The sequence below is a fragment of the Fringilla coelebs genome, assembly GCF_963513975.1.
Source record: "Fringilla coelebs genome assembly, chromosome: 1".
NCBI classification, from domain to species: Eukaryota; Metazoa; Chordata; class Aves; order Passeriformes; family Fringillidae; genus Fringilla; species Fringilla coelebs.
In genome coordinates, this window is record NC_140028.1 from 94530916 (window position 1) to 94545560 (window position 14645).

At 39.8% G+C, this 14645-nt stretch overlaps 1 protein-coding gene across 5 annotated transcripts in view; it reads left to right on the forward strand.

Moving 5' to 3' along the window:
- Positions 1 to 723: 723 nt before the first annotated feature.
- ATP9B (ATPase phospholipid transporting 9B (putative)) overlaps positions 724 to 14645 on the forward strand; it is a 149622-nt gene continuing 135700 nt past the window's right edge. For 3 of the 5 annotated variants that reach the window (XM_084223079.1, XM_084223080.1, XM_084223083.1), the window contains exon 1: positions 724 to 845. In XM_084223079.1, the coding sequence (XP_084079205.1) occupies positions 751 to 845 (95 nt within the window). In that variant the 5' untranslated portion in view covers positions 724 to 750. Of the gene's footprint in view, positions 846 to 3004; positions 3099 to 14645 lie in introns of all 5 variants that reach the window. The other 2 variants (XM_084223081.1, XM_084223082.1) reach the window with 2 other exon arrangements.

Consider the following 14645-nt stretch of genomic DNA (forward strand, 5'->3'; position numbering starts at 1 on the left):
AAAAAAAAAATCTTTCTCTTACTATGGAAAGCCTTCTGTATTTGTAATGGTGTTAGGCCTTTTGCTCCCCCACAGCATCTGATTTCAAAGGAACACCAACAGATAACATTCTACAGTAGGTCTAAGAACACGTCTATCTTTCAAACCAGCTTTTGCCGGTGGTGACTTGTACATCAGCCCTATGAGGTAACACGGACTGGTTCATTATCCCTGACATACAGAACGTCCACTTCCACGCGGCAATACTTGTCTCCGCTTAATGGCAGGAAACCATCACTGGCAGGCGCGGTCCCTCAGAAGCTGAATAATTACGGAATCACAGAACAGATCAGGTTGGAAGGGACCACAGGGCCCAACCCGCCTGTCCAAGCAGGGTCGCCCTAGACCCCAGGCCACAGCACTGCGTCCAGACGGCGCTTAAGTACCTCCATCACGGGAGACCCCACAGCCTTTTCGAGCAACCGCACAGGAAAGAAATTCTTCCTCGTGTTCAGGTGGGACTTCCTGTGCACCAGCTCCTATCCTGCGGCCTGGCAGCAGGGAGCACAGCACGGCTCCCTGACTCCCGCCCGCCATTCCGCACTGCGGCTCCCCGCGCTGGGCGCTCCCTGAGGGCCCCGAGCTCCGCGCGCCGTCCGCCCCGTGTTTACCCCGAGCCCCCGCCCCGCCCCTCCCGACGTCACCGGCGTGGCCGTGACGTCAGGAGGGCCCGGGCGGCGCCCGGCTGGGCGGCGGGGGGGCGCCCCCAAGATGGCGGACCAGATCCCGCTGCGCCCGGTGCCGCGCAGCGCCCAGCGCAGGGCGGCCTATTACAGCAGCGCCGCCGCGGCGCAGCGGCACAGCAGGTACGGGTGCGCCCGGCGCGGTGGCCGCTGCCGCCCCTCCTCCCCCTCTCCTTCCCCTGTCCCCAGCCGCGGGCAGGGCGGCGTGCGCCCCTCGCCCGGTCCCGCTGCCCTGCGGGGCTCCGGGACCGCCCGCCCGCTCCGCGGGGAGGGCGGGAAGGGGTGGCGGCCTCGCCGCGGATGGCGGAGGGGGGTGTTGGCGGTCGTTGGCTCCCGCAGGCCTCCGCGGCGGTGGCCGCCTCTCCCGGGCCGCTGTTCCCGTGTCCTGGCGGCGGGGCTGGGGCCGGGACGGGCTGCGGTGGCAGCGGGAGGATGCTCAGGGCGCTCTCGGCCCGGCTGCTCCCGGCGCCAGCCCCGCGCCCGCGGGTGCGGCCTTCTCTCGCCCGGCCCCGCCGCCCGCAACTCCGCGCAACTCGGGTCCCTTGCCAGGAGTTCACTTAGGAGAGGGATGCTCGCGGCGGGGTCTTGTTTGGGCGTCCTTAGCAAATACGTTGCGACCTAGTTGTTGGGTGCTAGCACGGACACCATTCCTGAGAGTGGGCATTAAAATAGTTTCAAATTTCTTCAAAGATACACTATTGGGCTTAAACAATTTGGAGAAGAAGGTTTAAAGATCTGCCATCAAATTGTTTCCAGGCAAAAATTGAACGTTGCTTTGCTTCCCATTATTCTGAATAATTTCTAGGTATGCTATTGTTGTGAGCATGGAGAAACTCTTCTCCATAATTTTGGTATCTCCATTGGATAACACTCTTACAGTGGATTATGTGATTGTACTTACTAGTTATATGTTTCTTTCCTCTTTTGGTTCTTTTAGAGCATTGTCTGTGGGTAGGACTGGAGGGAGCAGTTGTAGGATCTGAAGTAAATGGACTTGCTAAGAACAGAGTAGTTGGTGCTCTTTTTCTAGTTCAAATACAGTGATAAATCTGTTTCATAATGAATAAAATGTGATAAATCTGTTTCATAATGAATTAAACGTATTTAAGTTTTCTCTGGATGTGATAATCAAGAAAAAAGCTAGTTTAAAGTTGTGCAAAATAGTTTATGCTTACATTATGTTGTCTTGATTCTTAAACTAGATAAAGGGTTTTTTTATGAACATTCACAAGTTTGTAGGACAGTCTGCCATAGTATTAGCCTTCTCCATCTCTCTAATAATTGAATGTCTGACAACTTGTTGTAGGTTTGTCTTGAGGTAGGGCAGTGTCATCATCATTAACCCTATTCCTTAGAGACTAGAATCAGAGAACACTCTCACTGAAATTTGCTTCTCAGTAGGTGTTGTGCTTGTGAATAAAAAGGAGGATTTGGTAGGCAAAAATTTAGTCCACACTATCAAAGGTACTAGAGTTCTGTTGCAGGTTAACCAGGAGTGTTCTGGTGGTGTTGTAGATGGGATGGCTCGAGTCCATAAGTCAGATGGCTACACAGGTTAATTGAAGGTGTGTATGCAGGTGTCATTGTGGTTCTTTAGACAAACTGTTTAATTGTGGCTTTATAAGCAGATTTGGCGAGCTGTAGGAACTAGCAAGGAACCACCAACTCATTACAATTTTGCTTCTTGCCCTCTGTCTTTAATCAACATTGTCCTCCAAATGTTGTGGATTACATTCCTTCCAGTTTAGATGACATCTTTCAGAGTTATGGTCTTTCGTAATTTGTGTATTTAACATATTGGTCCTCCATAAAAGTAATTATCTATGTTTTTAGTTACTTTTGTGCAGCTTCTTCTAGGTATAGAAAAGCTTGAAAAAGTGACAGGCTCATTTATTGCGTTTCTTCGTTTTTGATCACTTGATTAGAAATTGCTTATCTGAGCTCTGAGAATCATAATACTTACACCAGCCTTTTCACTCACTTTATTGGTTTTGTTTTTCTTAATGTGAGTTGAGTAGGTTGGTCATTCTCCTTCAAGAATACCTTACCTTGGATTTGTGAGAGGCACCTCTGGAAGGTGTCCTATGGACCTGCAATAAAAACATGGGAGTGCTTGTGTGGAGTCTACCACAGTTGTCTTGTGTTGAGTCAAAGGGGAAATACAGCAGTGCAAATAGTTGAATTACAACTTGCAAGTCTTATGGCTCTAAGTTTGTAATTGAACTACAGCTTCTATGTCTTTATGAATGATTCATTCCTGCTTTTCTAATCTTTATCTTCAGCACAGACTTTGAAGAAGCCATTCATTCCTGTGGAAACTGCAGCAAAGGTCCTGATGTCAGATACTTATGAGAGTGTTGAAGTGAAGTCACTGAGGTCTCTGATATGCAGAAACCTATCATGTGCATGTATGCTTGAGGATTTTGCCTAAAAGGGTGTAATACATATCTCTGAAGATGTCTAGAAACAAACGCCTATTAAAATATACTGGAGTTGGTATGTTGGGTTTAATCCAGTGCTGTTGTTTCTGGACCTTCAAGACATTTTGACTTGGTGTGATTTATTTTTTTCAGTGAAGAATTTACAGTCTCTTGGAAGTCTTATATGCACATCCTTAACTTTAGTGTGGTAGTGTTTTTAACTCTAGTTAATTGTACTGCTGCTGTGCAACATCAATTAATACAACTCATCAGTTGCTAACCTTTATTGGCCTCGCAGCTAATTTGTAGGATGACTTCTTTTGCTTGAGCTAAGCAGTCTGTAGGAGTCTTTGCCAGTGTTGCTGTAGCTCACTTTGCAGTAAGGACAAAGATTATCATACTCATTGTTTGTCACACTCACTGTTTGTCTGTAGTGCACGTTGTGCTTTTGAGATTTATTTAGACAGACTGATAGTGCATATTTTAAAGCTGGAATATGTTTTCCCACACATACCTAAAGAAATTTCAATAGTATGCACACTTCTGTATAAAATTGTAGCCAGCTAAGAATCCTTAAATGTCCTGGGATGTACTTTATATATAAATAAACATGAGAAGATTATGTATTTTTATATATTCACACTGTATGTGTTAAGGTCTGTTAAAAATATATTAAAAATACATATTAAATATTACTTATGGTTCAATGAACACATGCATCCTGTTCTGCTTTTATTTCTGATGTTTAAGCACAACTTATTACTTTTGCAGTAGAAGTTCAGTTTTTATATTTTCTCTCATCTTTCCCTACCTCGGCTGGACAGAGAACTGTTCATGTGTTGCTATTAACAATCAGAAATCTATCTTGGAGGAAAAAGTTGTTCACCTTAAAATGAATTTGAAAAATCCTTGCTATTATTTAGTATATTCAACGTGCATAGTTGTAAAAAAGCTTGGGGGAAAAAACTGATTGGTTCAGCACTTGTTTCAGCACCTTGTCCTTCAGCTTGAAGGTTGTTATCTACAGGAAAATAATTGCTGCTTTTTGTTTACATGGTGAGGGAGAGAGAAGACCAGAGAACATTCAGTTTCACCTTAAATGTGCAGTGAGGCGTATTCTCATCTGTTTGGCTTGTATTTGTCATCATCAACCGCAGAGTAATCAACTGCTGACCACAGGAAGGAAGTTGACTGTGCTGTCATGTGAGGTCGGTGGCAGGAAAACAAGAAGCCTGGTGGAATTTTGAAGCTGGTGAAGAACTAAACAGTAGTCAACTATCATTTATCTGTAAACAAAATACCTGGTTTATTCAGATATTCTATGCTTGCTGCTGTCAGTGCATGATTGTATTTGGCCTAATAGGGCTGAGGTAAGAGGTGTTGGGACTCCTGGGCTGGTACCAGAAAATCACATCTTTCCAGCTCCCCCTTATGTGACATAAATTCACTTGCACTCCAGATATTCATAAATCTGTCCTTGTTCATGGTGTGGGCCACAGTATTGTATTTATGAATGGCACAACTTGATATGTAAGTGGTTGTTGTAGGGCAAGTTGTGGAACAGATCAACTGCTGTTGCTTCTTTCTGCAGTTTGCCACTGATGGAGCAACTCTGTTTTGAGGCAATTGACTATACTGTTATTTTGGAATTCTTTTATATCATTAGTGAATAAGAAAATTGCACAAGAAGGAAAAGGGAACCAAGTAATAGGATAAAGTGTCTTTTGTGCAGGTAAATGGAGAATACTTGTTGCTTAATAATTTGTGAACTGTAGCTTATTTAATGTGAAGTATGTATAATAGAAAAAAATAAAATCTGCTTCAGACAAAAGGGAATGGAGGTCTGCAGAACTTGAAGTTCAATGAAAATTCACATGGTTCCCTGATACTTACAAATCTCAAACCAGTTTTTGTAGTACACAAGAAATAAGATTATTTAATGTAGTAATACTGTTCTAATGCTTTTGATTTGAATGAAAGCTGTTCCCAGCAATCTTGTAGTCCTTATGGTTATGATTTCTCAGAGTGTTTGGCTGGGTTCCACATTGAACCACCAAAAAGGAGATAAAAATGTCAATAGATAATAGTCTAGGCATGTGGGATTTTTCATTTCTGACATAGTCTGATGTGAGCTTTGTTAAAATACCTTTATTTTCCTGCTGCCTTTCAGTTGTTTGTTAGAATTGTGTCCCAATTCTAAATGACAACGTGATTTTCACAGTCTAGATGCTATTCTTTGTATTCCAGTGGGTTTTGATATTTCATGTGTAATAACTAAGAATAATGTCTCCAAATAACAAAAACATTATTTGGCAAGGCAATGTAACAATCAGAGCTTTTAGGACCTACCATCTCCTGTAGAATGCTGTTCACAGAAAGTTCATGACTTATATTGCTATAAGTGCAGGTCTGGAAAGCTTTTCAAAATGTCCATAATTTTTCAAACCCCCAAATGTTAATACTTATTAGTGGAGTTTACCCACTGAATGGGCCATATGCAGTGATATTTGGTATTTTATATAGTTTTGTGAAATGCTGCTAGTGCCTATGACTCTCCTTCCCTGGGAATTTCTGAATGTTTAGAACAAAAGTTCCCACAGTATCTGGGCAGAGTTATACAGGTTTCAATTTCATCTCCTCCCCAACACACCTGTTAATTGAATGGCTTGACATATTTCATCCTGAAAATGAGCTTGAAAATGATGGATGAGGCTGAACGATTGACAATATTGGCATTAATTTGAATTTTAATATAGTTTCTGTGATAAAAAATTCCAAAGATGGAACTGAATTTACTTTTGAACATCTGTGTTTTAAAACTGCTTTTGCAAAGTGACAGTAACTTCTTCCAACATCTGTTGTTTGACCAGAAGCAATAACTTGTTAAATCCAGGAACATAAACTATAAGTATCTATGGTTTTGTTGTGGTTTTTTTTTTGTTGTTGTTGTTTTTTTTTGTTTTTTTTTTTTTTTTAATAGAAATAGCATTGCTAATGCTATTCATTCTGCTACTCTGGACATGATCACAGAAACTCCTGGAAGTTAGGCAGCTGTGGGAATGTGTGGGAGTGGGTACTGCTTATTAATTCTCCATACGTGTACTGGCAAACCTGCACTTCCTTGTGGATAAAACTCCTAACGTCATCCTGGTTCCTGTGGTGCTTCCTTTAAATCAGAGCTCCTGTCTTGTGTTGTTTTTCCTCTGTGACAAGCAAACAGGAATGGCAGCAAAATGGATGCACCATTACAGATGAGTCTTCTGTCTCTGTAGGACAGAAATCTTTGCTGGAGGTAGCAACTCAAAGTGAGAGGTATCAGTAGTTACTGTGATGCCAAAAGCTGCAAATGTTGCAGGTTACTCTCATACTTGCTAGAAATGTTGTGAGCTGTGAACAACTAAATATGTTATTCCTGGGAAGTGTTTCAGGCTACAGGTGCTGATATGTAGATGTTGTAGTGTATTGGAAATGAGAACATTAAATTACACAGCTGTATGTTATCCTGATGTATTCAAATATATATATTCATTTCAATACCCCTCTGTCTCTTGTTTCAGCATGAAGAAGAAAGGATCAAATGCGGTATAAAGAAATCTCTCTATAATAGTCCTTAGGAGAGTTGTCTGTACTTTCATGCCATTCTTGCAGTGTCCTTTGTTCTTTTCCAGAAGAACTCTCGCCCCTCCCTTTATTCAAAGTGTTTGTCTCTTTTTAATGAAAAAAATTTCAACATCGATGTCACTGTCTTGCAGGATGTACTGCTCTTTGTTTATTAGCCTTTCTTGGATCGTGGTTTTGGACAGAGATTCATCCCTGTTACTTCGAGCTATGTCACTCAGTGACTTTTAGGCTTAGTCTTAGATCCCATCTCAGAATTCTGATTCTTCCAACAAGGTTGTTTGTGTGGCAGCTTTGTACTTGGCATGCTGTATTTGTGTAAGAGTGGTTGAGGTGGGTCTGTTTTCAAGACCTCAAGTTGTGGACAAAATAGTTCTCTAGTTTCTAGAAAAAGGAGTAGTTCATGTATTCCCATTCCTGGACTTTTCTGGGTTTTTTTTTTTGGTTTTTTTTTTTGGTTTTTTTTCTTTGCTTAAGACTGTATTTATAGGTTAATACTGGTGGTTGGGACTGATGCCTGATTTAGGATAGGTGAAGATTCTGAAACTTCTGGAACAAAGTCTGGAACAAAAGTCCAAGAAGTTTGATGTATAAGTCTTGAAAAATAGTCTTGCCATATGTGAATATTTTCAAACCTTTTATGCAGTGTGTGTTGTCACTGTTAGGTTCTGGGGCTTTTACTTTTCAGAGCAAAATTTAATGATTTAATGATGCAGCTAACCATATAACATGCATATAAAGTTGTTCACATTAGCAACTGTTAAATAATTTTACAAACAATAAGACCTTAATTGATGTCATACTTGAGAAGCAGTTTGTTGTATTTTATCTGCAGACACAAATTTAGATGACATGCAAACCTTAGGTGATTTTAGTAAAAAAGTGATTTTAATTGCCGTTCTTTAACTTGACATTATGTAAACTGTGCATTTGGAAAAAAAATATGTTTTTCTGTTCACTAGTAATGGTCTTTCATACCAAGTTAGGTTTACAGAAAGCCATCATTTTTAGCACAGTTATTCTTAAAGTAACTATCCTGATCTGAAGTGTTTTAATCATTGGGCAGGAAAAAAGTTTGAGAACTTCAAATAACTATTGCAGGTGTTACTATTGTTTGCATAAGCACAAGTGACTGCATGTTTAAGCTATTATTTTTGCATGCCTTCCTGGTTTGTACCTATAGTATCTAAATACAGTGATTTGTATTGCTTGGGCAGGCATTTGGATTGCTAAAAAGAGGGAGAGAAAACAATTGATTGGGCTACAATGTCAATAACAATACCCAGTGACAGTGATAAAATGGCCCTGTTGTTCTGATCAATGACATACCCAACTAATTAAAAAAGGGTTCTGCTGAATGTAGATGATGTTTCCTGAGGTCCTACTGTGTACTTAGGTATTTCTGGTATCTATTTGTTAAATACAGAGACTCACTCATCTTGTCATGGGTTGAAAAAGATCTTGTGTTAAGGTATACATAGCACTTTGTAAGGTGAGCAAGGGGTAATAAGGATGGGTGCCTTTTATCATGGAGGCTCCATTACATATCTTCTCAATTTGCTTCTTCTGTGTGTTGTTCTAGTAAGAAAGTGTAATGTGGGAGAAAGAGAAAGCAAATAGCATTCAGAATATTTGATCTTTGTCTGGTGGAACCTGTTGTTTTAGTGTCTGTTTTAAGCAATTTTTTTAAAAAGCTACTGATGAAAGGGAGCTGCTGTGGTAATAAGTTTCTTTTATGCTTGTAGACCTTTATCTGAACAGACGTAAGGGGTTTTCCCTTAGTTCTGCAAGGCTAAAGATACCAGCTTTTTGTTTGTTTGGGGTTTTTTGTTTGTTTAGTTTGGTTTTTTGTTTGTTTGGTTTTGTGGTGGGGTTTTTTGTTGTTTCTTGGTTGGTTCGTTGTTGTTTTATTTTTTTTTGTAGTAGTAGTTCAACAATGCTGCCTTGTGATTTTCCATATTATCTCTCTGAATCATTTGGGGCAGGGGGGCAATGATTTATTTGGTCTTATTGCAGAGTTTGGTCTTACTCTTCTCAGTGACACAGTAATAAACTTGCCTGCATGCAGTAGAAGTACTTTTCCTTATATTTTGTTGTTCAGTGGATAAACATACACTATGGCAAGAATACTGTACTAAGTTTTTAAAAGATCCTGGATGTAAATGTTCTGCTCTACAAATATCCAGTGTCCTTAAAAGCTGTTAGTATTAACTGTGGTTACTCCATAAAAATTTATAATAGCAGTATTTTGTGTGTCTGATTTTTTTTTTCCCAGGTCAGGACCTGTGTTCAGAGACTTCCCAAGTAATACCGATTAGGGTGTTATAGGGTGTCTCATTAGAGGCACAGCTGAAGCTGAATAAGAACATAGAGCAGCAAGTTCTAATCCATTTTAAAAACTTCAGAAGTACCTTTTCTGTGTTTTTTGGGAAGAGGTCAAAGAAAATTCTTTCAATTTCATGCATTTAGCTGTAGAAGATTTTTCCATTTCCAACTTCTGTTTTAATCTAGGAACAGCATGATTGCTTTGTAGTTTAACAGAATTTACTGCTGTGTGAAGCATAGAGATGTTTGAAATTAGAGGAAAAATGTAATTTTTAATTCTTAGAAATGCAGGGTAATATTTGAGGAAAATAATTATTTGTAACTTGATTTTTCTTGGGTAACTTCTAGCAAAGCAATTTATTTTATGGATACACTGGTTATTTGTATAAGAAGAAAGGTTACATGAAACTACATTGTTTAGTTATAAAGGCGGTTATGAATGAATGTGCCTTGCTAAATAAAATTTACGCAGCTGCAGCTTCCTGGAATTTTTTTCTTCATTACAGGGCGTGATCTGGACAGTTTTGTCAGTGATACAGGTAGTCTACAGCAGCTGTTGATTTGGCTGTTCATCCTTTAAGGAACAATTTTTGCTCTTCGTATGGAAATGCCTGTCACTTTCTTCATTTTTTCTACTGATGTTTCTCTACAATTTGGCAAATTCCTCCTTTATCCTCAGACTGGGAAAGTGTTCGCATAGGTTGGAGGTAGAGGAGGATAGGGTATGAGTGAGACAGATTGTGCGGGTTACTCTGTCCTGTGCCCATGATGGGAGGCAGAGGGAGTCCTGTGGCTGCCACTCATCCAAATCACCAGCTCTCAGCAGGATGGAACATGGTCACAGCATTGGGTGGCAGTAGCTCAGCTAGTCTTTCTCAGCTTTTTTACTCAAGACTTTCTGCTGCAGCCTTGATTCCATGCTACTCTGCATCCCATAGCCATCTCCTGGTTCCAATTCATGCACAGACTCATGACCATGCATTCCTTTTTCCTCCCTCACTGGGTTTGAGAAATACTGCTTTAAGACATCAGCTTTTTTTTTCCTTCTTGTGAATGATCATCTATAGCAAAACTGATAGGTGATGAGGAACAGATATTTATGCAGGCTCTGATACAGTGATTATATTCCTACCTGGGTCTTTTGATCAAGCAGATAAAACAACTCTCTTCATAAATACTGCTTCTTCAATTGTTGAGTGAGTAAAACCAGAAAAGCATGCAGTCACAATTGCCCTGTGTCTTGCACCTTCCTGCTGCACCCTTGGATATTGCTCCTTTAAGAGTATTGGAAAGCTGGCAGAAAGCATAGAAATTATTATGGACCTGAATAAGTAGCCAAGTTAGATTTAAATAACTTAAAATGTCTTCCATTACCTGTTGTGATACCTATGAAACTCTGCATCTACATCTCCTCTGGCAAACAGCCATCAAGTGGAGTGACATAGGTACATGTGACTTGAGGCATCATTTTCACAGCAGATATTTATATCAAAATTTCACTTAAAAGTATTTATTATACGTGACTTTCAGTTAAATCTGTTCAATGAGAATCCTAATAGTAGTCAGATTTTGTGGAAAGTTGTTTAATATTAATGTTCCTTTTTTCTTAGGAAACCATATTTTGTCAAGACAGTTTTCTTCATACCTGATTTGGTAGCAGTCATGCTGAGAGTTTTGATGTCTCCTCTCCGGCTTCTTTATTCATGTTGCTTTCAGTGCTTCCCTGTTTTAATACAAGTTTCTAGGATTATACTTAATTGATTTGTCACTCAAGGAAAATCAGCACTTCAAGCAATTAAGTGCAGCAAAATACTAGATAACAAAGACACAAAGATTTTTGTTCTCATCCTAGTTATGAAAAATCCATTATTCATTATCTTACTGTTTTTAAATACTGAAGTACAATTTTCCAACACAATAGCAAAATTGCTTTTGAAACAGAATAAATTGCTTGCCAGTTCACAGGCTGTATTTTGAAGTCAGGCTTACCAAACATGATGGTGCTTATGCTCATTATCTTCACTACTTGCTGAAGCTCCATATTTGAAAGTGCAAAAGTAGATATCAATTGTGGAAAAAAAAACCCTTGTCTTTAATATAATGGTAAACAAATCTTAAGAAATTATTATTAGAAGATCAATGTATTCTGCAAATATTACCACATTTACAAAATAGTTTTTAACATTAAGCATATCTGTGAATGTTTCTCTGTCAAATCTCTCTCATGATTCTCTTGCATTAGTGTTTCTTCATGAAAGATTTTACCCTGTTTACTGTGTTACTGTTGTTTATAAGAGATACTATTTTTCAAATCAGACACTTGTTAACTTTGTAGGGAAGTAAAAGGAATGTGTTACTTTGTGATATCTTGTACCCTCAATTGCAGCTGTCAGACTGTGATCTCACTGGGTGGTGTTAAAAAATGCATCATTAATTAGCTGTCCAAGAGCAAAACACAATGCGACATAAAGCTCTCTATTAAAACCATGATAATGTAATTTACAAATTTAATTAGAAAAGATTATAAAAGCATTGGACAGGAGTATGTTTAAATACAGGATTGTCTTATTGTAAGTCTAAGATTAAAGCAATAGCTTGCGTTTTTACTCTGTAGTGGTTTTATTACCTAGTGTTGATCTAGTCTGAGAGAAATCAATGTAATTTGGTATAATATAGATCTTAACCTGTAATAACTGCTTCACAAAACCTGTGTTTTGTGAAGAGAATTTTTGTATAATGTTTTTTCTTAATGTCCATTAATAATAATATAAGAGAAAATATATTTTTAGATTGTCATATTAAACTAAACATCAGATACAGCTTTTTGCAAACATCATTGTGAAGGCCAAGTTTTCTCATGTTTATTTTAAACTTTTTTTTTTAAATTGCATGCTCTTAGCAATAAATTGGAAAGCATTTTCCATGACACATTCTCACATAACTTTCTGGAAACTCCTAACGTTTAATATTAGCACAGTTTATTTTAGTTTGAAACTTTGGTTGTGTTTACTGCAGTGCTTTTACACCATTTGAAACATTGATGAAGATTTCTTGTCACAAGGCCTAATGTAGTGAAAGTTCCAACACTCAGTTGACTTGCAGTGGGGTATGGGAGATGTTTGTTTATTATTACTCCTAGTTATGCAATATTTTCTAATCTGGTCTGAACACATCCCTTAATGGTGTTCCATGCCAAGTGATCCCAAGGCGGTGCAGAAATCAGGGCATCACCTGCCAAAGAAAAGAGGGTGTGTCTAACTCAAGACTTGTTAAACAATAGTGGGTTTAGGGCTTTTTGTTCCCCTTCCCTATAAGAGTTTACTCCTTAACTGTGTTGATACCAATTTATTATAAAGCCAGTGTAAAGTATGTGGTGTACCTTTCCAATAGAAATCTAATATTCATTCTCTTGCTTCCCTCCCTCCCTCCCTTTCCTGGCATCCAAAAAAGTTAGTAACTGCTTTAATATATATTCTTGTATACATTAAGGCTCAGCATAGAAAATCTAGGGGGAACAGAAATAGTTTCAGATTTTTGTATTAAGTATATAGTGAGTTGAAAAAATGCAAGCCTTTTCATGCTTACCCCTTGTGTTTGTAATATTGCTTTAAAAAAAATGGAAACTGTATTTGACTGAATACTGTTCAGGGTGCTGCTCTGTCAGCAGAACCCCTTCCTGCTCAAGCAAGGCCACCTACTCAGGATCATGTCCAGACAGGTTTTAAATGTCTCAAAAGACAGAGATGCCACAATCTCCCTGGTCAACTCATGCCTGTGCTCATTCATCCTCAAGTTAAAAGTGTTTCTTGATGTTGAGATGGCGCCTTTTGTGTTTCAGTTTGAGCCCGTTGTCTCTAGTCCTGTGACTGGGCACCACTGAAGACAGCCTGGCTCATTCATCTTTGCAACCTCTCTTCAGGTTCATAGACATTTCTAAGATTCTGCTTGTGCCTTGCCTTCTCCAGGCTGAGCAGTCCCACCTCTCTCATTCTTTCCTTGTAGGAGAGATGCTTCAGTCCCTTCATCATCATCATGGCTCTTCACTGGACTCCATTCAGCATGGCCATGTCTCTCTTGCACTGGCCACACTGCTCCAGGTGTGGCCACTCCAGTGCTGAGCTGAGGGCAAGAACCTCCTCCCTTGATGTGCTGGCAGCACTTTGCCTGATGCAGCCCAGGATACCGGTACCTGTTGTTGCAGCGAGGGCACAGTGCTGCTGTCTGCCAGGATCCCCAAATTCTTTGCTGTCAGGCTCCTTCCCTGGAATAGCCCCCAGCATGCAGTGGTGAGTGAGGTTGTTCAGGTGAAGAACTTTGTAAATTCTAACTTCTTCTTGCTGAGCTTCCTGAGGTTCTCATCAGCCTGTTTCTCCAGCCATTCAGATTTACACTGGTTAGTGGCATGTCGTCATTCCTTCCAGTTTTGTGTCATCTGCTAACTTGCTGAGGGTGCATTTGACCCCATCTTCCACATCATCAGTGACAATGTTAAACAAGACTGAGCCAGTATGGTTCTCTGGGGTACACTGACCTAGGGTACTGACCTCCAACTAGACTTTGTGCCACTGAGCACCCTTCTGGACCTGGCCATTATGACGGAATTCAATTCATCTCACTGTCTGTTCATCCAGCTAGGGCAGCAGCAGCTTACCTGCTTACCTACAAGAATTTTATAGGAGACAGTGTCTAAGACCTTACTGAACTCCAAGCAGACACTATCCACTGCTCTTCCCTTACCTACCAGGTCAGCTTTTCAATCTCACCAGTTTATCAGGTTGGTCAAATAGGGCTTCCCTTTGGCGAAGCCATGCTGACTACTCCTTATAATTTTCTTGTCCTTTTTTGGAAAAGATTTCCAAAGATGAGCCACTCTATAATCTTCCCAGGGATTGTGATGAGACGGAAAGCTAAGGGCAGGTTCCCTGGGTCCTCCTTCTTGCCCTTCTTGAAAAGGAGGAATGGCATTTGCTTTCCTCCAATCTTTAGTCACTTCACCCAGTTGCCATGATTGATCCAAGATTATTGGAAGTGACCTTGCAATGATGTCTGACAGGTTCCTCAGCACTTGTGGGTGCATCCCATCAGGGCCCAAAAGCTTTTTTATATTTTTACATGCAAATATATACAATAGAATACTACTAATATATAATACATATTTTATTGCATATTATATTTATTTTATTATATATGTAATATTACTCTATTTAAAAGAAATATATGTGTGTGTGTGTATATATATATGTATTTAGTTTGCTTAAGTGTTTCCTCACTCATCTTCCTTGCTTTAGTCTGTGTTCCTGTTCTCTGAGACCTGAGACTCCTGAAAGTCAGTCTTGCTAATCAAAACTGAAGCAAAGGCATCTAGTACCTCAGCCTTTTCCATGTCCTGTGTAACTATATCCCCTGTGTTAGTCAATGAGCTCCCATTTTCCCTAGCCTTCCTTATCTCACCTATGTACTTAAAACGTCTTGTCTTTGACATCCCTGGCTGGATTCAATTACATTTGGCTATAGCTGTCCTAGCTTTGTCCTTGGAAGCTTGGACAATGTTTTTGTATTT